Source organism: Polypterus senegalus, chromosome 6, assembly GCF_016835505.1.
Source record: "Polypterus senegalus isolate Bchr_013 chromosome 6, ASM1683550v1, whole genome shotgun sequence".
Lineage (NCBI taxonomy): Eukaryota > Metazoa > Chordata > Cladistia > Polypteriformes > Polypteridae > Polypterus > Polypterus senegalus.
In genome coordinates this window covers 174,020,131-174,044,808 of record NC_053159.1, presented here as the reverse complement: position 1 = coordinate 174,044,808, position 24,678 = coordinate 174,020,131, and the positions used below count along the sequence as shown (strand labels likewise).

At 39.5% G+C, this 24,678-nt stretch overlaps 1 protein-coding gene across 1 annotated transcript in view; it reads left to right on the top strand.

The window, feature by feature from the left end:
• fastkd1 (FAST kinase domains 1) overlaps positions 1 to 24,678 on the top strand; it is a 57,535-nt gene that overhangs the window by 23,998 nt on the left and 8,859 nt on the right. Inside the window, exons 7-10 of the mRNA XM_039757577.1 lie at positions 3,802 to 3,933; positions 6,367 to 6,853; positions 18,140 to 18,254; positions 20,175 to 20,303. Of these exons, the coding sequence (XP_039613511.1) occupies positions 3,802 to 3,933; positions 6,367 to 6,853; positions 18,140 to 18,254; positions 20,175 to 20,303 (863 nt within the window). The remainder of the gene's footprint in view (positions 1 to 3,801; positions 3,934 to 6,366; positions 6,854 to 18,139; positions 18,255 to 20,174; positions 20,304 to 24,678) is intronic.

The following is a 24,678-nucleotide window of genomic DNA, read 5'->3' as shown; positions in this document are numbered from 1 at the left end:
GAATCATATGGAGCAGTCTTTTTCAGGGCCATGATTGCTTTTGGATAAAAACTGTTTTTAAGGTGGTTTGTCCTGGTTTTCATTGCTCGGTATCTTTTGCCTGATGGCAAAAGCTGGAAGAGGCAATAACCGGGATATGATGAATCCTGTGAAATGTCTATTGCTTTTTTGCGGCATCGGGAGTAGATTTGTTCCAGAGTAGGGAGGGTACAACCAGTTGTTCTCTCCGCTGTCCGGACGACCCTGTGGAGCGATTTCCTTTCTGAGAAAGTGCAGCTGCTGTACCACACACACAGTCCGTACGTGAGCACACTCTCGATGGAACAGTGATAAAAGGCAAGGGTGCATACCTATAAATATCTGGGAGTGCAGCTGGATGACAAATTGGACTGGACTGCCAATACTGATGCTCTATGTAAGAAAGCTCAGAGCAGAATATACTTTCTGAGAAGGTTGGCATCCTTCAACATCTGCAGTAAGATGCTGCAGATGTTCTACCAGACGGTTGTGGCGAGTGCCCTCTTCTACGCGGTGGTGTGCTGGGGTGGCAGCATAAAGATGAAAGACGCCTCACGCCTGGACAAACTTGTTAAGAAGGCAGGCTCCATTGTAGGATTAAATTAGGACAGTTTAACATTTGTGGCAGAGCGACGAGCATTAAGCAAACTCCTGTCAATCATGAATAATCTACTGCATCCACTTAACAGTGTCATCTCCAGACAGAGATGTAGCTTCAGTGACAGACTTTTGTCACTGTCCTGTTCCACTGACAGGCTAAAGAGATCGTTCCCCCCCCACACTATGCGACTCTTCAATTCCACCCGGGGGAGTAAATGCGAACATTAATTTTATTTTAATTCTTTTCATTTTTATTACTATTTAATTTAATATTGTTTCTTTGTATCAGTATACTGCTGCTGGATTATGTGAATTTCCCCTTGGGATTAATAAAGTATCTATCTATCTATCTATCTATCTATCTATCTATTTTTGGGGAGATGGTTCTTTCTGAGGATTCTCTGAAAATACAGTCTCTGTTGCGCCTTTTTCAGCAGCTCCTTGGAGTTTCCGCTCTAAGTTAGGTCATCCTCCTGCTTAATGCCTGAAATCTGAACACTGGTACCCTCTCCACACAGGCCCCACCAATGATGAGTGGCTGGATGTCAGTTTTGCTTTTCCTAAAGTCAATAACAAGCTCCTTCATTTTTGTGGTGTTGAGGAGCAGGTTATTGACTCTGCACCACTCTGACAGCTATACAAAATGAAAAGGAAATGAATTATGTAATGCATACACATCAGTTCTAATACAGATTTTAGTAATAGCAATTGTAATCAAAGGGAAAAGGAAAAACCCCAAATGTAATATACCACATCTCTGAGGAATAAAATACAAAATATGTTGTGTAAATGGGTTGATACACTCACTGGCTGTTTTATTAGGCATACTTGTTCAACTGTGTTTCAGAAATTGCTGATCTACTGGTATTTTCAAGCTAAATCCTTTTTAAGGTTTACAGAGAATGGTCTGAAAAAGGAAAATATCCAGTGAGCTGCAGTTGACTGTGTGAAAATGCCTTGTTGATGCCAGAGGTCAGAGGAGAATGGCCGGACTGGTTCAAGCTGATAGAAAGGCAACAGTAACTCCAATAAACCTCTCATTAGAACCGAGGTATGCAGAAGAGCATCTCTGAACACACAACACGTCATACCTTGAAGCAAATGTGCTACAGCATCAGGAGCCCACACCGGTTGCCACTCCTGTGAGCTAACAACAGCCAACTGAGGCTACAAATTTGTACAGGCTCATCAAAATTGGGCAATGGAAAATTTGAAAAATGTTGAATGGTTTGATGAGTCTCAATGGTCTGCTGAGACATTCGGATGGTACAATTAGAATTTGGTGTCAACAACATGAAAGCATTGATTCACCCTGCCTTGCATTAATGATTCAGGCTGGTGGTGGTAGTGGTGTAATAGTGTAGGGGATATTTTCTTGGCACGCTTTTGGGTCCCTTAGTACCAATTCAGCATCATTAAATGCCAGAGCTTACGTGAGCATTGTTGCTGACCGTGTCTATCCCTTTATGAACGCAGTGTACCCATCTTCTGATGGAGACTTCCAGCAGGATAATGTTCTATTTCACAAAGCTGAAATCATCTCAAACTGGTTTCTTGAACATGACAGTGAGTTCACTCAAATGGCCTCCACAGTCACCATATCTCAGTCCAGTAGAGCACCTTTGGGATGTGGTGGAATGGGCAAATCTCCAGCAACTTAGTGATGCTATCATGTCAATATGGACCAAAATCCCTGAGAAATGCTTCCAGCAACTTGCTGACTCTATGCCATGATCAATTATGACAGTTCTGAAGGCAAAAAGGGGGGTCCAATCCAGTATTAGCAAGGTGTACCTAATAAAGTGGCCGGGGAATGTATATATTTTTATTTGTCCCTGGGGTAAATTAAAACTTTACAGAAGCCCAATATAATAAACAACAAGCCCCACCAAACACACATAAAAAAATAATATCAAGGAATATCCAGTTGATAAGTGCAGTGTCGGAGTAAAAAAATGTTTATGCAAATAAGTGCCTATTGTTCTTGAAGTAAAGGACTTTGATTTCGACCCCAGTGTGCTGGGATTTTCTTTATCCCACACTTTCTAGGGTGAACATTCACACGTTGTAAAAGTTCAACTCTTGACAGAATAGTTTGAGTGTTAACTTAGCCACTTTTATAGGATGGACTGGAACAAATGGCACATCAGTGCATGAATACAGAATAAAAAGGAGTGATATAGAAAATACATCTACTGTTTCTTTCATTATTTTGAGAGCTAATGTAACCTGCTTTAGCTGTTCAGTAAGACTATATTATCTACTCCCTCTTTTCATTTAGCTTGATACCACATTGTTTACCTTGCCCCATATAATCTCCTTCCAGTAGTCACATGCACAAAATATTTTGTGTTGGGCCCTTACTGCCCACCATTTGGACTTTTTTGTTTATCTTAAGGAACATACTTGTGAAGATAAGACATAAGGAAATGGGTTGCCCAAATGTATATTACAGTTTATTCGCATACAGCACCAATTTAAGTTACTGAGGTGATGTAGGTGTTGCATGTCCTTGGCAGCCTCCATGTCATGCTTTGTTTTTTGTCCTGTGTCAATTGAGCATATCCTTAATTGGCCAAAAAAATGTAATCCTCCTTATGATCAGGTGTTATGTTTACATGTGTAACTGTTCACATTAATGTTACTGAGCACTAGAAATTATACCTCCTTTGAAAATTCAGCCTTGGCATTTAGAGTACAATGCTAATATTTAGCCTCTCTACCACAATGGTTGTTTGATTAAAACCAAACAAAAAAAAAAGGTATGATAATTGACAAAATTAGCATCTTCTACATTGCTATTTGGTCTATACATAACTTTGTGTGGGCTTATTTTCCTGAACTACTTTGCGTTGTTAGAACTGCAGTAAGATTTACCTGCTATTTTAATCTTACCATTTTACCATCAGTGGTTAATTTCATTTCATTAAAAGCTTTATTGTACAGAATATTTGAAAAGTAACCTGACTTAAAATCTCTGATTTCTCTTGTTCAGGGACATTTCTCAAGTTAAAAAAAACAAGTACAGAATTGTTAATCTTGATGATCTGTTCCTTTATGCAACAAAGGGCTACTTTTTTATTTTATGTATTGAACTCCTTACCACTGTTTGCTTTCCCTATAACCTTAATTATTTATTTTTCATGCGGTAGCTCAGATTTTATTTTTTTTTTCTTATTTTAGAATTGCCAGTGTATTGCATAAACATTTAGATGTGTATAAACCTACAGATGTTGCAAGGATTACTCAAGCTCTCTTGCTACTTCATTGTCAAAATCCAGAACTGTTTACCAAGCTGAAGAGAACTCTACTTAGGTAATTATAAACTATTAAATCCTTTTTTCCCCCACTCTTTTGTTAGATTTATTTATTAATTCCTAATTTATATTCCTAGGAAGATTGTCGGTCTTCAGGATTATGTTGGCATGGAGTCATAGTTCAATTCATTTCTTGCTGTGATTATCCTGCCACTTTATGATGTTGTTATTGCTAAAGGTTTTATTTTTCATAATCCATCCATCTATTATCCAACCCGCTGAATCCGAACACAGGGTCACGGGGGTCTGCTGGAGCCAATCCCAGCCAACACAGGGCAGGAACCAATCCCGGGCAGGACACACACAAACACACCCACGGGCCAATTTAGAATCGCCAATCCACCTAACCTGCATGTTTTTGGACTGTGGGAAGAAACCGGAGCGCCCGGAGGAAAGCCACGCAGACACAGGGAGAACATGCAAACTCCACGCAGGGAGGATCCGGGAAGCGAACCCGGGTCTCCTAACTGCGAGGCAGCAGCGCTAACACTGCGCCACCGTGCCGCCCTATTTTTCATAATCTGAAATTATTCTGTTTTACACTGTTATACACACCCTTTATCTTGGGCAGGATTTCTCTGATTGTTAACTTACTGTACATACTGTATTGTAAATGTAGTACATAACTTAATATATTTTGAGATGTTTGTTAAGTTGCATTCTCATAAAATACAAATGATTTAATATAAATACCACATTGACTCTTTTCTCTTTCATTTTTAATCCACCAACAACAATATACAGTATAACCAAATCAGCATTTTACCAAAAGAGTTCTTTTAAAAGAGCAACAGATAAATCAACATTTAATACAATAATGGCAAAACCCAGCCCTTAGTTTTCAAGCCTGGTAAAACCCATTGTCAGTGAGCAAAATTCTGGGCTTGTAATTGTATAATGCTGTGTTGCTATGAACATGACCCTGCACAGAACATATGCTTTAATTGCAAACCACTAACAAAGTACTAGATGAGTTTTAAATAAGCAAGGCAACCTATTGGCAATGTTTTATACAGGTGTGCCAGGCTTTGTTATTTCACAAAGTCAATGTGAAATATGTCTGGGGTAAAAATGAAACCAATTTCTTTGCCCACTTCCTTTTGAACAACGTTTATAATAAGCGATTAACCTATTTCTGTAGTACTTTTAGCAGCACAGAGCTAACCACAGAAAGAATACTATTGCTGCTATATAAATTGAAGTTGAACCAAGAGAAGGTTTTGGAGCAAAGGTGGAAATTTGAATTTTTGGAGAACATCTGTGCCAGTCTCAAGTAATGATGTGAATAATTAGTGATCTATTTGGTATTATGAATTGGTTGTAAGGATGTGTGTGTGTGATTAAATAAACTTAATTACAATTATTTGGGTGTTTTTTCTTGTCCAGAGAATGGTTATAAATTACATTTTTACCTTGCAATGTTAAACCTTACTTAAGCAAGACGCTGCACAATAAATCCTTTAAAAGGCAGTTCTTCCCTAAAAGTACCCGTCTTCTGTTTTAAGCTTCAATGTATCTGAGCAATAAGTTCTAATAAATAAATAAGGATTACTTTCTGAATTGTGCATCAATGTAAGTTTAGCATTTTCAATCTTTATATTCTCTTTGCTGTTATATTTTGCTAGGGCTTTCTTATATCTGTTGGAGTGACTCAAATTGTCTTTCCGAAGATAAATCATTATGAGGTTATTTGCTTTGCAAAAACAATAATAAATAAATAATAAAATAATTTTCACAAATTTTTAATTTGCCTGCTATATTATACTAACTGTGTAAGCCGGTCCTAGAAACTATTGAAATCGTCAGAAAAAAAATTGAAATGTAGAGATGTCAGATAATTGAAAGGAACTACTCTGGGCATCTCTCTCGTAGGAGGTTTAATTTTGCCGATGTGCTCGCATCATTTGTGCATTAGCGGCTAAGCGACTGTCTTTCTTCAGAGGTTTCATTTTGCCAACGTGCTCGCTTGTGTATCCTCAGAGGTGGAGCCCTTACCCCAACTCCACCTCTCAATTCAGGGATGGACAGTCACACACGCTTCCATGCGTAGATGTTTATATATAAGATTGGTTAGAGGCTTAGATGTTTAACTTTGATTTAAAATGGAAAAAGAAAGGTGTAGTAATACATAAGAAACCACAATTACAAAGTTGGGGGTAAAATGAAAAATCTGGAATGACACAGATGAAACCAATATGTCATTCCTAGATCCTGATGCAAGTATGAAGTCCTTATTAGGTGGTCCAAATATAATCATCCACTAGAGCTTGACTAGTACCAGGATCAAGGTAGTTTGTATTATGGACTGGTTGAAGTTGGGGATAAACAAAATAGCAACATAAAGTTACAATAAAGCTTTTATAGTTTAAATTAACTACATTTTTACTAAATAAATGTACATATAAGGTTTCTTTATTTTTTTTAATTACAGCTACCTGAAAGCCAGCTTTTTGCCCTATGAGGTGACTATATTAACCCGTGTACTGTCGATGTTTCCGTCTCAACGGTTGGATATGGAAGTGATTTCCCGTGTCAGAGCTGTAATGCCTCAGTGTACCCTGAGTGACTTAAATAGCTTTTCAGGAGCCATTGCCAAGTGGGTGAGGCACGATCCTTCATACCAGCATGCTACTTCCAGTGTTTATGTGAATTTACTTCAGTCATTGAACAAGACTGGCATGGAGCGTCTCCAGAAAGCTGACAACTTGGACATGCTTTTAGATGAACTAAAACATTCACTTGGAGAATGGTTTGAAGAAATACTCCTGCAAGAAACGATGGCTACTTTGGAGAGGCTAATAGATGGAGTAAATTGTAATAACACATCTGATCTGGCTCTTTTCCTGACAAGGACTAACCAGCTGTGCCTTCCTCTGTTAGACAAAATTGCTAACATTACTGTTGAACATATTGACAAGGTAGGGCTGAAAAAGTTTTATCAACTAGTGACCTGTATTAGTTGTGACAGATATCTGAATGGAGTATCTTTAAATATACTACTTTTGTTTTAAATATCAAGCGCAAAGCAGTGGTAACTTGCCATTTTATGGAAATTTACTATTTGTGAACAAGCTGAAAGGGGGTGTCAGTCCACCAGTGTGTTCACACTTTCATAAGTATTCTTTTTTGGCAAAATTGTAATTGTTGGACCATATTTGAACATGTTAAGAGTACATTGTCATTTACAACTCTTTCTAGCGTTGGAAATAAGTATGCAGGAATTAAAATTTGTTAGCGTCAATCAAAATGGCTCAGCTGAAAAAATGCAAGTGCACATAAAGCTGTTTTAGTGGGAAATATTTTAAAATTATTTGCTTTTTATGTAAAGAACTAGCTGTGTTGCCCAACTTCGCACAGGAAAATTTATACGACAGTGGCCTCAGTTATTGTGCTGTCGGTATGATTATTTATTTATTTCTTTTTTATGCCACTGGCTAATATTAGTGGCAGGCAGTAGTGGTTAAGAGTTTGGACCTATGACTTTAATCCTTGAGGTTGTGAGTTCAAATCGGGCCACTAACACTGTGTGACCATGAAAAGTCACTTCACCTGCCTGTGCTGCATTTGATAAAACAAAACACATTTAACGAATTGTATCTCAGATGCTATACGATGCCTTGGATAAATGTGTCAGTCAAATAATAAGTACAAAAAAATAATATTAGGTTACTACAGCTGCTCATTCTTGAATATGTTGTACACAATTACCCATTCATGAAACATTTCTGCATTAGATTAATTCCTGCTTCTCTTAGTGACTTAGCTTTTGTTGATGGTCATCGCTAAACACAATTTTACAGCAAAGAGAGTTCACTTGAGTTAAAATGGGTAATCAGTAGGAATAATATAAATATGAGTATATATTATTGGATGGTTTTCATTTGTTTACATTGTTTACTTCAGTATGGCACTTGTGGTTTATACCATGCTTGCTAATCTTTGTATCTTCTTTGAGCTTTGCTGAAATTTCTCCTTCCAGTTCATTCTGTACTATATAGTGTATGTGATCACGTTTCCTTTTTTTCCTCTCCAGGACATTGACTCATCATTAGTTGTCTGTCCACCCTAGTGGTTACTGCTGCTGTTCGGCTTGCCAGTTGCTTATGCTCTGTCCTTAGTTCGCAAAAAGCATGCTCTTAGTGTCGCATCAAGCTTGTAAATTGGCATAATATTAATAAATATCAAGAAATAAAAAAATGTATTGACAAATAAAAATTTGGACGTGAGCATCAGTAGACTTTGTGCCCTAGCAGCCAAGTTACCCAAACTGTTCTGTAACATTTCAGTAATTTTTTACTGCTCTTATCTTTCTGATCAGAAAATAGGTCATTATGATAGCAATAGACAAGAAGAATTCATAATTGCAGAATTACGGTATTTGAGGATTCCTCTAGAGTGCCTCTTTTTCTTGCACAATTTGACTCAAAAACTACTTGGCACATCGGCACATAACAGGCTTAGGTTTCAAGTTTGATATTTTTCCGTCCAACCGTTTTAGCTCTAGACCATCCTCAAGAAACTATGAGACACAGACAGACGCACACCCATCATCAAGGTATTAATGTTTTCGGCATCGGGGGACCCTAAATTTTCCAAATCTGTTGAAAACCAGAGGTCAAAATTTTTGACAAATCTAAAGCTTTTGCTCGTCCTCCATAGGCGATCTTCGATGATCGAGAGGATCTTCTCTGGTGATACTCTGTCAAGCCTCTGATGCAGCCATCTTCAGCTCCTGCTTGTTTTAGGGAGTTTGTCCCATTAATGGATAGATCAAGGAAAAATGTGTCTTTGTCCCAAACATTATTGAGGTCACTGTGTGTGTGTGTGTGTGTATATATTGTGAACATTGCCCCTGATACAGACTGGCAGACACGCTAAAATCACCCAAAACACGTTTATTTTTCATTTCTTTACAAAAGTCCATGCTCACCAGCCCCAATACCCCACAGTCCAGGTCAACACAATGCCTTCTCTTTCTTTGTTTCTTCAGACCGCCTCCTGCCTTCTCCAGACCTTGTCCTATCTTCCGCCCGACTCTTGTCTCTTCTGCAGGGAGGCGACCCCTTTAAATAAGCACCCGGATGTACTCCAGGTGTGTTCCCGGCAATCTCCCACCGACACGCCCCAGTGTGGCGGAAGTTCCGGCTGTCTCTCTGGAAGCACTCCGGGTGTCCCTATTTTCTCTTCCCCCCAGCACTTCCTGGTGTGGCGGAAGTGCTGAGGTCTAGGGTCTTCCTGGTATTGAGGTCCCCTGGTGGTAACCCCGGGTCCCTACAGCGTCGAGTTTCCCAGCTCTTTACCTGAGGCCTCCAGGGCAGTCGCCCCTTCGAGGTCTGGAGGAGGCACAAGCCCTCCTCCTGTCTTCTCAGGCGTCCCGGCTGGGTACCACCTCCATATATATATATATATATATATATATATATATATATATATATATATATATATATATATATATATATATATATATATATATATATATATATATACACAATGAGTACGGAAAGTATTCAGACCCCCTTCAATTTTTCACTCTTTGTTATATTGCAGCCATTTGCTAAAATCATTTAAATTAATTTTTTCCTCATTAATGTACACACAGCACCCCATATTGACAGACAAAAAAAAGATTTTTTGAAATTGTTGCAAATTTATTAAAAAAGAAAAACTGAAATATCACATGGTCCTAAGTATTCAGACCCTTTGCTCATTATTTAGTAGAAGCACCCTTTTGAGCTAATACAGCCATGAGTCTTCTTGGGAAAGATGCAAGTTTTTCACACTTGGATTTGGAATTAAGGCCAAAAAGTTCTATCTTGGAGTTTGCTAAAAGACACCTGAAGGACTCTGAGATGGTGAGAAATAAGATTCTCTGGTTTGATGAGACCAAGATAGAACTTTTTGGCCTTAATTCTAAGCGGTATATGTGGAGACAACCAGGCACTGCTCATCACTTGTCCAATACAGTCCCCACAGTGAAGCATGGCGGTGGGAGCATAATGCTGTGGGGGTGTTTTTCAGCTGCAGGGACAGGACGACTGGTTGCAATCGAGGGAAAGATGAATGCTTAATAATAATAATTTATTAATTTAATAAGAATAATTTAAATGATTTTAGCAAATGGCTGCAATATAACAAAGAGTGAAAAATTGAAGGGGGTCTGAATACTTTCCATACCCACTGTGTGTGTATATATATATATATATATATATATATATATATACAGTATATATATATATATATATATATATATATATATATATATATATATACAGTATACAGTGGTGTGAAAAACTATTTGCCCTATTCATCATTTCGTATTCTTTTGCATGTTTGTCACACAAAATGTTTCTGATCATCAAGCACATTTAACCATTAGTCAAATATAACACAAGTAAACACAAAATGCAGTTTTTAAATGATGGTTTTTATTATTTAGGGAGAAAAAAAAATCCAAACCTACATGGCCCTGTGTGAAAAAGTAATTGCCCCTGTTTGTTTATATATATATATATATATATATATATATATATATATATATATATCCATCCATCCATCCATCCTCTTCCGCTTATCCAGGTCGGGTCGCGGGGTAGCAGCTTAAGCAGAGAGCCCAGACTTCCCTCTCCCGGCCACTTCTTCCAGCTCTTCGGGAGAATCCCAAAGGCGTTCCCAGGCCAGCCGGAGACATAGTCCCTCCAGCGTGTCCTGGGTCTTCCCGGGCCTCCTCCCGGTTGGGCGTGCCGGAACACCTCACCAGGGAGGCGTCCAGGAGGCATCCTGATCAGATGCCGAGCCACCTCATCTGACTCCTCTCGATGCGGAGGAGCAGCGGCTCTACTCTGAGCCCCTCCCGGATGACTGAGCTTCTCACCCTATCTTTAAGGGAAAGCCCAGACACCCTGCGGAGGAAACTCATTTCAGCGCTTGTATTCGCGATCTGTTCTTTCGGTCACTACCCATAGCTCATGACCATAGGTGAGGGTAGGAGCGTAGATCGACTGGTAAATTGAGAGCTTTGCCTTACGGCTCAGCTCCTTTTCACCACGACAGACCATGCAGAGCCGCATCACTGCGGATGCCGCACCGATCCGCCTGTCATCTCACGCTCCATTCTTCCCTCACTCGTGAACAAGACCCGAGATACTTGAACTCCTCCACTTGGGGCAGGATCTCTCCCCAACCCTGAGAGGGCACTCCACCCTTTTCGGCTGAGGACCATGTCTCGGATTTGGAGGTGCTGATTCTCATCCCAGCCGCTTCACACTCAGCTGCGAACCGATCCAGAGAGCTGAAGATCACGGCCTGATGAAGCAAACAGGACAACATCATCTGCAAAAGCAGTGACCCAATCCTGAGTCCACCAAACCGACCCCTTCAACACCCTGGCTGCGCTTAGAAATTCTGTCCATAAAAGTTATGAACAGAATCGGTGACAAAGGGCAGCCCTGGCGAGTCCAACTCTCACTGGAAGCGGGCTCGACTTACTGCGGCAATGCGGACCAAGCTCTGACACGGTTGTACAGAGACCGAACAGCTCTTATCAGGGGTCCGGTACCCCATACTCCCGAGCACCCCCACAGGATTCCCGAGGGACACGGTCGAATGCCTTTTCCAAGTCCACAAAACACATGTAGACTGGTGGGCAAACTCCCATGCACCCTCAGGACTCTGCTAAGGGTGAAGAGCTGGTCCACTGTTCAGCGACCAGGGCCGAAAACCACACTGTTCCTCCTGAATCCGAGGTTCACTATCCGGCGGACCCTCCTCTCCAGAACCCCGAATAGACTTTTCCAGGGAGGCTGAGGAGTGTGATCCCTCTATAGTTGGAACCCACCCTCCGGTCCCCCTTGTTAAAGAGGGGGACCACCACCCCGTCTGCCAATCCAGAGGCACTGTCCCGATGTCCATGCGATGTTGCAGAGGCGTGTCATCCAAGACAGTCCTACAACATCCAGAGCCTTAAGGAACTCCGGGCGTATCTCATCCACCCCGGGGCCCTGCCACCAAGGAGTTTTTGACCACCTCGGTGACTTCAGTCCCAGAGATGGGAGAGCCCACCTCAGAGTCCCCAGGCTCTGCTTCCTCATGGAAGGCATGTTAGTGGGATTGAGGAGGTCTTGAAGTACTCCCCCACCGACCCACAACGCGTCAGTGAGGTCAGCAGCACCATCCCCACCATATACGGTGTTGACACTGCACTGCTTCCCCTCCTGAGGCGCGGACGGTGGACCAGAATCTCCTGAAGCCGTCCGAAAGTCGTTCTCCATGGCCTCTCCAAACTCCTCCCATGCCCGAGTTTTGCCTCAGCAACAACGAAGCCGCTTCGCTTGGCCTGCGGTACCTATCAGCTGCCTCCAGAGACCCACAGGACAAAAAGTCCTATAGGACTCCTTCTTCAGCTTGACGGCATCCCTCACGCGGTGTCCACCAGCGGGTTGGGGATTGCCGCCCGACAGGCACCGACCACCTTGCGGCCACAGCTCCGGTCAGCCGCCTCAACAATAGAGGCACGGAACATGGCCCATTCGGACTCAATGTCCCCCCCTCCCTCGGGGCGTGGTTGAAGTTCTGCGGCGGTGGGAGTTGAAGCTACTTCTGCCAGGGGCCTCTGCCAGCCGTTCCCAGCAGACCCTCACAACACGTTTGGGCCTACCAGGTCTGACCGGCATCTTCCCCACCATCGAAGCCAACTCACCACCAGGTGGTGATCAGTTGACAGCTCGCCCCTCTCTTCACCCGAGTGTCCAAGACATATGGCGCAAGTCCGGCGACACAACCACAAAGTCGATCATCGACCTGAGGCCTAGGGTGTCCTGGTGCCAAGTGCACATATGAACACCCTTATGCTTGAACATGGTGTTCGTTATGGACAATCCGTGGCGAGCACAGAAGTCCAATAACAAAACACCGCTCGGGTTCAGATCGGGGCCATTCCTCCCAATCACGCCCTTCCAGGTCTCACTGTCATTGCCCACGTGAGCATTGAAGTCTCCCAGCAAAGCGAGGGAATCCCAGAAGGTATGCCCTCTAGCACCCCTCAGAGACTCCAAAAGGGTGGATACTCCAAACTGCTGTTCGCGCATGCGCACAAACAACAGTCAGGACCCTTCCCCACCCGAAGGAGGAGGCCACCCTCTCGTCCACGGGGTAAACCCCAATGCACAGGCTCCAAGTGGGGGCAATAAGTATGCCCACACCTGCTCGGCCCTCTCACGGGGCAACTCCAGAGTGGTAGAGAGTCCAGCCCCTCTCAAGGAGATTGGTTCCAGAGTCCAAGCTGTGTGTCAGGTGAGTCCGACTATATCTAGCGGAACCTCTCACCTCGCGCACTAGCTCAGGCTCCTTCCCTTCAGAGGTGACATTCCACGTCCCAAGAGCCAGTTTCTGTAGCCGAGGATCAGACCGCCAAGGTCCCGCCTCCGCCACCACCCAACTCACACTGCACCCAACCTCCTTGGCCCCTCCCATAGGTGGTGAGCCCATGGGAGGAGGACCCACGTTACCTCTTGGGCTGTGCCCGGCCGAGCCCATGGGTGCAGGCCCGGCCACCAGGCGCTCGCCATCGAGCCCCACCTCCAGGCCTGGCTCCAGAGGGGCCCGGTGACCAGCGTCGGGCAAGGGAAAACGTCGTCCAAGTTTTATTCTTCATTGGAGGTTTGGAACCGTCTTTGTCTCATCCCTCACCTAGGACCAGTTTGCCTTGGGTGGCCCTACCAGGGGCATAAAGCCCCGGACAACATAGCTCCTAGGATCATTGGGACACGCAAACCCTCCACCACGATAAGGTGACGGCTCAAGGAGGGCATATATATATATATATATATATATATATATATATATATATATATATATACACACACACACTGTTAGGTCCATAAATATTTGACAACTTTTTTCTAATTTTGGTTCTGTACATTACCACAATGAATTTTAAATGAAACAACTCAGATGCAGTTGAAGTGCAGACTTTCAGCTTTAATTCAGTGGGTTGAACAAAAAGATTGCATAAAAATGTGAGGCAACTAAAGCATTTTTTGAACACAATCCCTGTATTTCAGGTGCTCAAAAGTAATTGGACAAATTAAATAACTGGAAATAAAATGTTCATTTCTAATACTTGGTTGAAAACCCCTTTGCTGGTAATGACAGCCTGAAGTCTTGAACTCAAGGACATCACCAGATGCTGGGTTTCCTTCTTTTTAATGCTCTGCCAGGCCTTTACCGCAGCAGCTTTCAGTTGCTGTTTGTTTGTGGGCCTTTCTGTCCGAAGTTTAGTCTTCAACAAGTGAAATGCATGCTCAATTGGGTTAAGATCAGGTGACTGACTTGGCCATTTAAGAATTTTCCACTTCTTTGCTTTAATAAACTCCTGGGTTGCTTTGGCTGTATGTTTTGGGTCATTGTCCATCTGTATCATGAAATGCCGCCCAATCAATTTGACTGCATTTAGCTGGGTTTGAGCAGACAGTATGTCTTTGAACACCTCAGAATTCATTTGGCTGCTTCTGTCCTGTGTCACATCATCAATAAACACTAGTGTCCCAGTGCCACTGGCAGCCATGCACGCCCAAGCCATCACACTGCCTGACTCCACCTTGTTTTACAGATGATGTGGTATGCTTTGGATAATGAGCTGTTCCACGCATTCTTCATACTTTTTTCTTGCCATCATTCTGTTAGAGGTTGATCTTGGTTTCATCTCTCCAAAGAATGATTTTCCAGAACTGTGCTGGCTTTTTTAGATGTTCTTTAGCAAAGTCCATTCTAGCCTTTCTATTCTTGAGGCTTATGAGTGGCTTGCACCTTGCAGTGCACCCTCTGTATTTACTTTCATGCAGTCTCCTCTTTATGGTAGACTTGGATATCGATACGCCGACCCCTGGAGTGTTGTTCACTTGGTTGGCTGTTGTGAAGGGGTTTCTCTTCACCATGGAAATGATTCTGCGATCTTCCATCACTGTTGTCTTCCGTGGACATCCAGGTCTTTTTGCGTTGCTGAGTTCACCAGTGCTTGCTTTCTTTCTCAGGATGTACCAAACTGTAGATTTTGCCACTCGTAATATTGTAGCAATTTCTCGGATAGGTTTTTTCTGTTTTCGCAGCTTAAGGATGGCTTCTTTCACCTGCATGGAGATCTCCTTTGACCGCATGTTGTCTGTTCACAGCAAAATCTTCCACATGCAAGCACCACACCTCAAATCAATTCCAGGCCTTTTATCTGCTTAATTGATAATGACGTAAAGACAGACTTGGCCACACCTGCCCATGAAATAGCCTTTGAGTCAATTGTCCAATTACTTTGGAGCCCCTGAAATGAAGGGATTGTGTTAAAAAAAATGCTTTAGTTGCCTCACATTTTTATGCAGTCATTTTGTTCAACCCACTGAATTAAAGCTGAAAGTCTGCACTTCAACTGCATCTGAGTTGTTTCATTTAAAATTCATTGTGGTAATGTACAGAACCAAAATTAGAAAAAAGTTGTCTCTGTCCAAATATTTATGGACCTAACTGTATATATATATATATATATATATATATATATATATATATATATATATATATATATATGTATATGTACAGTGGTGTGAAAAACTATTTGCCCCCTTCCTGATTTCTTATTCTTTTGCATGTTTGTCACACAAAATGTTTCTGATCATCAAACACATTTAACCATCAGTCAAATATAACACAAGTAAACACAAAATGCAGTTTTTAAATGATGGTTTTTATTATTTTTGGAGAAAAAAAATCCAAACCTATTGGCCCTGTGTGAAAAAGTAATTGCCCCCTTGTTAAAAAATAACCTAACTGTGGTGTATCACACCTGAGTTCAATTTCCGTAGCCACCCCAGGCCTGATTACTGCCACACCTGTTTCAATCAAGAAATCACTTAAATAGAGCTGCCTGACACAGAGAAGTAGACCAAAAGCACCTCAAAAGCTAGACATCATGCCAAGATCCAAAGAAATTCAGGAACAAATGAGAACAGAAGTAATTGAGATCTATCAGTCTGGTAAAGGTTATAAAGCCATTTCTAAAGCTTTGGGACTCCAGCGAACCACAGTGAGAGCCATTATCCACAAATGGCAAAAACATGGAACAGTGGTGAACCTTCCCAGGATTGGCCGGCCGACCAAAATTACCCCAAGAGCGCAGAGACGACTCATCCGAGAGGTCACAAAAGACCCCAGGACAACGTCTAAAGAACCGCAGGCCTCACTTGCTTCAATTAAGGTCAGTGTTCACGACTCCACCATAAGAAAGAGATTGGGCAAAAACGGCCTGCATGGCAGATTTCCAAGACGCAAACCACTGTTAAGCAAAAGAACATTAGGGCTCATCTCAATTTTGCTAAGAAACATCTCAATGATTGCCAAGACTTTTGGGAAAATACTTTGTGGACTGATGAGACAAAAGTTGAACTTTTTGGAAGGCAAATGTCCTGTTACATCTGGCGTAAAAGGAACACAGCATTTCAGAAAAGAACATCATACCAACAGTAAAATATGGTGGTGGTAGTGTGATGGTCTGGGGTTGTTTTGCTGCTTCAGGACCTGGAAGGCTTGCTGTGATAGATGGAACCATGAATTCTACTGTCTACCAAAAAATCCTGAAGGAGAATGTCTGGCCATCTATTCGTCAACTCAAGCTGAAGCGATCTTGGGTGCTGCAACAGGACAATGACCCAAAACATACCAGCAAATCCACCTCTGAATGGCTGAAGAAAAATAAAATGAAGACTTTGGAGTGGCCTAGTCAAAGTCCTGACCTGAATCCAATTGAGATGCTATGGCATGACCTTAAAAAGGCGGTTCATGCTAGAAAACCCTCAAATAAAACTGAATTACAACAATTCTGCAGAGATGAGTGGGCCAAAATTCCTCCAGAGCTGTAAAGACTCATTGCAAGTTATCGCAAACGCTTGATTGCAGTTATTGCTGCTAAGGGTGGCCCAACCAGTTATTAGGTTCAGGGGCAATTACTTTTCACACAGGGCCATGTAGGTTTGGATTTTTTCTCCCTAAATAATAAAAACCATCATTTAAAAACTGCATTTTGTGTTTACTTGTGTTATATTTGACTAATGGTTAAATGTGTTTGATGATCAGAAACATTTTGTGTGACAAACATGCAAAAGAATAAGAAATCAGGAAGGGGGCAAATAGTTTTTCACACCACTGTGTATATGTATATATATATATATATATATATATATATATATATATATATATATATATATATATATATATATATATATATATATATATATATAAAGTAAAAACAAACAGTGGCAAAAGTTCATGCTCTGTTAGTTCATTTTCTGACATTTCCAATTTCAACAAAAATAATGTAACTTAATTTAAGAATTCTCACACCTGTGTGTCGGTCACTTACTTTGCCTGGAAATAATCTTTGTCAACTTCATTACACAGAACTTCTACGACTGTGTAGCGCTTAAGGCTTTCCTCTATGTATAATTTACTTTTGCCTTTCCTCCAGCATGTCAATTGTTATACATATTGTACACATATTTTCAAACACTCCATGCCATTGTTTTGAGCCATCCAGTTGTAAATTTGCTAAATTGTTTTAATTTATTTTTCTATTCTAAGATCTAAGTTTGATTCAACTGTAGATTTAAACAAGGTATTATCTCATTTTACTTGAGTTTGTCTTAATTACTGAGAATGTAAACTAAGGAAATAACTTAAAACCAATCATTGGTCCAACTGTATTTATATGGAAAATATTAATCTGTTCTTCTGAGTTTTATAGTTGAACTTGGATAAAATTGAAAGCTAAATAAATATTAATCAATTGTTGTGCTGACCAAAACTTGTTAGTTTTACAACACAGTTGAATTGTACAGAATAAAAGTGAAAATTCCTGATAAAGTCGATAAACCAAATCAAGGAAATATACAAGTTAATTGATATTATAACTGTGATAATGTCTACTATTGACAAAAGTAATTTACTACTGAGGATCGTTATTATACAGTTCAAAGTGGATGCTTAGACATTTTTAATAATACATGCTATGGTACTTACTGTATACTATATAGAGTTACTGAACTGCATAATGATGAATTATAATTACATTATCTGCTTCCTTGAACATGTTTATTGCCGTTTCTCTTTCTGCCAACAGTTTCCTATTTAGAGATGATTTTAAAGTTGTATCTTTAATTATTTTTTATTAGGTTCATTATACAGCAACTTATGCAACAATATTACCATTTGCTGTTCTAAACTATGATCCACCTCAGGGTGCAGAATTTTTTGATGCTTGTATCCAGCACTTCAGGCCACATTTAGGTATGTCTTTTTTGTCCTTTTTGGTCAAAGTATAGTATGTGCTAAATTCAGGCATGGTTATGCCCTAAATTGTACACAATCCATGACAGACCTAATTGCTTTTGGTAGATGGGACCACATAATGTGTTTTTTGCTGTATAAGTTTGTATACTATGAGTTATTTTTGTAAATGTGAACGTGTCAGTCTGTTTTCTAAACCAAGACTTGTTTATAGACTTTCTACAGCTCAGAAATGGTGCTGTCCAACTATTGCATTCATTATTTTAATCTGCTTTATTTTATATAGAATGGTACTAAATCACAAGATTTAAAGCACCAATTTACCAAAATTAAAAATTTCTGAACCTTTATCTTGAGAAAGTTCAAAACTTGAATAATATCTACTGTGGAACTTCTTCATCATGCTAGTGGCTACATCCTAAAATGTGTATTTTATTTGGTGTACTTTGAGTGTTGAACAAACCTTGGGGATAAAGTACCAGGATAAGAATTAATTAAAAAAAAATTATAAATTTGAACATTTATTTGCGTAATGTTAATATATTAACCCAGTGTAATGTTAATTTATTAACCTGTACTAATGTGCAAAGGTTTACTGAACGACTTGATTTGCACAGATGAAATTTCACATTTTGGGTGAACTATAATTGAAGATAATTGAATTTGAAAATAATGTTTTCAAAATATTTTTATTATACACTTAACTCTAATTTTGCTTCAGCGCTTTTATACTTCTTGAATATCCTATTTCTGTTCTTTTTTGACTTCTTTAGTCTCCACTCATATTTGAGTTGGATCTTCTAATGTAGACATAGCTTGTGTGTTGTTGCTACAACTAGTGTGTCACAATATGCACATATAATCCTTCTTGCAGTTACTTTAACTAACAAAAATGCATTCATCTTGGTTTTTCTGAATACTGGTATTCTGCTTATATCTGTACAAAAATGCAAATATAGTATTGTACAAGTGTTATACTGTTACTTTCTGTTGTATACTGCATAATGGAAATTATCATTAGAAAGTGAGAAATAATGTGGAAAACCTTACCCTTAGCCTTATAGGAATACTCCACCCAAAAATATTTTTTTTAATGTTATTTACCCCATATAGTCTTCAGTGATGGCTGAGAAAGGTTTTTAGTCAGAATAGAATGAAAAAACTTGTAATAGAGTTAGTTCTGTACAAGGGTAAAGAATGTGAAAAATGTCCATGGGGAAAAAAAATCTCAAGTTCCTTTTGGTGCATAATGCACTTAGTTATCCAGTCATATGCACAGCATGTTTAAAACAAATGCTTTTTTGCTACAGTAAGATTCTATTAAATATTTGCTTCTGCAGTAATCAGCGCACATCATAAACATAAAACTAAAGCCTTATGGAATTTACTTTTTTATGAAGACCTGCCTCTCCCTCTCATTCATTAGTCGAGTACTGTCTTCAGTTAGAAAAGTCAATTCTATGTGGCTTTCATGTTTATGATGTACACTGATCATTCCTTTTTTTATTTAAGTTTTTATTTAATAATATTTTAGCAAAAAGCATGCGTTTTGTATGTTTTGACTATATTAATTGATAACTGACGTGTATTATGCTCCATGAGTAATGTGAACTTTAGTTGTTTTTTTTCATTTTTCCATAGCAGTTTTAAAAATGTTTGCTGTTGTACAGCATTGGTCACTGTTGGGTTGCATTATGTCTTAAACTTGTTTGTCTCCATTCCGCATAAAAACACGAGTAAAAAATTTTCTCAGTCATAACTACAAAGTACTTTGGGTAAGTAACATGTAAATGGATGGTGTGTTTCTTTAATATTATTTTATTTACTTGTGTGACAATTAAACTCTTATATATATAAATCGTATCTAGTTTACAATAAGAATTATTAAATGACTATTTTCATTTTCTCTCTGTCTCATAGGCTCCTTTGATCCTCACTTGTTGGTCCTTTTGGCTTATGCATTGGCTGTTGCAGACATCTTTCCTGAGGATTTAATAAGAGCAATTTTTAATGTGGATTTCTTAGCTAAATTAGATGCACAACTGGATAGTATGTGAAGATATTTTTATATAATAATTCATTTTTTATAGTATGCTTTAATATGTTGTGGCAAACAAGAGTATTTCACATGTTCCCAATAATAAATGAATATGCTATTTTTTTATTTTTATAATATGAAGCAACAATGTTTACATTTTTTAAATTTGGAATATTTTTAAGAAGTATTGGTCAAAAAAACCAATAACTGCAATTTAAATAATCACTAGCAGTGATATGTAATGTATTCTAATATTAGTCACAACACAAGAGTTTAAATCTTTAACATAGAATATATTAATATGCATTTCCAGTCATAGTTAAACCATGGTCCAGTTATGTTTGTTCTGAATACCTTATGAGGTATTTTTTTCTGCTTGACTGACTGCTCAGTTTTAGTCCTGTATGTAGTGTGGGAAGCAGCCCGGACACAGACAGACGGACATCATTTTAAAGTCCAACACACGTTTATTTACAAGTATTTAAAGTGCACAATTTCTCTCTCCTTCCAGACCTCGTCCTCTTCCACCCAACTCCATCCCCGAATGAAGGGAGGCGGCCCCTTTTATGTCCCCCCCGCATGTGCTCCAGGTGTGCTCCGGCAATCTTCCACCGACACGCCCCAGTGTGGCGGAAGTGCCGGCTGTATCCCCGGAAGCACTCCGGGTGTCCCTGCTCCTCTTCCCCCAGCCCTTCCTGGTGTGGCAGAAGTGCTGAGGTCCAGGGCTCTCCAGGCATTGGGGTGCCCCCTGGCGGTGACCATGAGCCCCTACAGGGTTGAGCTTCAAAGCTCTGCACCCGTGGCCCCCAAAGCAACCAGGACGGTCGCCCCTTCACGGTCTGGAGGACCACCCCCAGCCGCGTGCCACAGTAGGCATACAGCACCTGCTGGGTGTTATGATGACCAATCTTTAATCCAAGGTTGGATTGTGTGTTTCCTTGAAATTTGTGTTTTTTCTCATACCAATTTCTGTTTTATTTGTACTGCACACTTCAGCTGTAGTTTAGTTTGAATCTAGGGTTTAGTCACTGTATGTCAGAAGTTTGCATGTTTTTAAAGGAATACTTCATATATATATATATATATATCTATATCTATATATCTCTCTCTCTCTCTCTCTCTCTCTCTCTCTATATATATATATATATATATATATATGTATATATATGTATATATATATATATATATATATATATATATATATATATATATATATATATATATATATATATATATATATATGGTATATTTTATCTGTTACTTACCTTGTGTTGTTTGTAGTGATGGCCTCGAAAAAGATTTTAACGTTTTCATGGATGTCAGGATTAACAAAGTAACTGACAGGGTGAACTTCAGTTGAAACTCACACTGAATAGCAGCAAACCATGTCAGAATATTCATTAATTCATTACATGTGTTGCTTAATCTACAGGTTAGGTATCCAATTGTATATATTCACAATGTTTATAACACATTTGTTTTGTTCAAAATATTGTTAATGAAGCCATTTCTGGAAAATCATCTTGGGCAAAACAATGAAGTATATTTGCATGAGAATGAGCCTTTTATTTGAAGAGTGATGGATCTGTGAAGCAGCAACACTAATCACTGCATTACCATGCTATTGTGGATGCAAAATTACTTACGCAATATGTGCTTTATTTTCTTAAAATGGCTTTGAAAAAGCAGGTCATTTTGTAATGAAAAAGAACAGCTTTGACTGATAATTAACATAGGTGCATGGCAGGACAAAATAGAATTCAAAAGGCTTTGTGAAATGTGCTGCGTTTTAGAAACATTTTTACCAATGTAAGTAAGTTTATTTGTAGATGGGCAAAACATAAATGCAGATAATAGTAAAGTTATTTAAACAAGGAGCTTAAAAAGTAGTCACATTATAGCGTGCTTAAATGGGGAAAAAATAGTCCACATCACTTGAAGTTGTTTTTCCATTCTAAGATCGTTTTCATACCATAAGTAAGTAGAGAGGCAAAAAAAAAAAAGTAAACATTTGTTTCAAATATCATATTGTACAGCACATTTTTGCTAGTGTCTGTTTTTGATAGACAATAATGTTAATGTATGCAACAGGAAGAACAGACAATATTAAATCAAATACTGTACACAGTCCTTCATCTTGAGTCAGAAAGCTGTTACAGGTTGTATATTTTCCTATGCATGTGTCTGTGATTCCACTGTGCTTTCTTTCTCTCTATTGCAGCATTTGTATAAATGCTTACAGCAAATTACTTAATATTGAAGCCATGTACAAAAAAGTGAAAGAAGCACTGTCAAACAAAGTTTGTAGCAACAGGAAGCTAGCTTATCTTCCATGGGGCTAGGAGAGAGTTGTGCAAATAAATAGTAAAGAGAATAAAAGCAGAGAGTGGTAGCCTGGATGTAAGGATGCAATATTCTTTCAGGACACTAGAAAGAAGTAACCTAACAGATGTCACAAGTGCCTTACACTAACCTGGGAGGCAGAAATGTGAAGCCACAGAAGGTTGGAAAGTGGAAGGAATGCCACCCCCAACAGCTGCTAGGGGCACCTTCTTGGCTAAATATACATATTGTTAAATAAACCAGTTCCGTAAAATGCTTTTATGAACTAAAGCAGAAAGAGCCCAAAACGCAAGCATTTGAATGGAAGAATCACATATTTGAGATGTTTCAAAAAGCAAAAGGTCAGTACACCTCTGTGGTTTCACAAACCACTTTTAAATAATTCCAGAATACTGTACTCCAGTTGTAGATGAGACAATACAATATAATAAAGTTTATTTTTGTATAGCCCAAAATCACACAGGAAGTGCCGCAATGGGCTTTAACAGGCCCTGCCTTTTGACAGCCCCCCAGCCTTGACTCTCTGAGAAGACAAGGAAAAACTCCCAATAAAAACCTTGTAGGGAAAAATGGAAGAAACCTCGGGAAAGGCAGTTCAAAGAGAGACCCCTTTCCAGGTAGGTTGGGCGTGCAGTGGGTGTCAAAAGTAGGGGGTCAATACAATACAATACATAGAACAGAACAATTACTTAATACAGCATAATAATAAAAATTTTAGAAGTACGGTTTAACATTAGATGATATGACATAATTAGGTTTGGAAATTTTTAGAGTCCTGGAGACCTCATCAATCTAGCTGCCTCCCCATTTGGCCATGCCACGGCTGAAACGTTGTTCCGATGAAAGGACCCTCTTTCCCATGATTCCTGTGATCCTCCATCAGGGATGACTTTACCATAGGCAGGCAAACAACTTGGCAGGTGGGCCGTAGCACCAATTGCCACATTTGGGTACCGAGAAAAGAAACAGAATAGGTGAGGGTTAGTATTCAAATATAATTATCATGTTACTTATGTTTTAGTGCTAATGACTAACAACAGAGATGCAGTCTGTACAGTTAATCAGCAGCTCTAGTCAGGATATGCTAAACTGAAGTAGTGAGTCTTCAGCCGGGATTTAAAGGCTGAGACTGAAGGGGCATCTCTTATGGAAGCGGGAAGACCACTCCACAGTTTAGGGGCCCGGTAACTAAAAGCTCGACCTCCCACTGTTATTTTATCAATCCTTAGAATCCTAAGCAGACCAGCATCTTGAGATCTTAATGTGCGCTCAGGTTTGTAAGTCATGATAAGTTCAGACAAGTAAGCCAGACCTTGGCCATTTAATGCTTTATATGTTAAAAGGAGGATTTTGAAATCTGCCCTAAACTTAACTGGGAGCCAGTGTAAAGATTTAAGAATTGGAGTTATGTGTTCATATTTTCTTGTTCTTGTAATAATTCTTACAGCCGCATTTTGGATTAACTGGAGGCTGTATAGAGAACAGTTTGAACAGCCAGTGAACACCGCATTGCAGTAGTCAATCCTACTAGAGATAAATGCATGAATTAATTTCTCACAATCCATATAAATGAATATAAATGTATCCATGGGAAGCAGGTCTACAGTTTAATGTTTGTTACCGTTTGAGCATGTTCTATTTTGGTTAACAAATGTGTTTTCTAGAACTGGTTTATTTAACAATATTTTAGTAAAAATACATGCATTTTAGATGCTGTGAGGAGATGCCTGGATGACTTGACATGTAGACTATGTGACACAAATAACATGAGATTTTTTTTCATGGACATTTTTGATATTGTTTCCTGTTGTCCTGGGTTATTCACCATAGATAATGATTCTAATAAATACATTATTTTTCTCGGCCATCACTATAAACTACATGAAGTAATTAACATATAAAAAAAATGTGTGCGCAGGCAGGATGGCAAACCTCTATCAGCAAGTTCAGCCTGCCTCTGCCTCCCCTGCCCCAGGTACTTTAAGTTGTAAGAGGTAAGTTAAATGATATTACTAAATGTAACAGTATAAAATGCAAACAAGG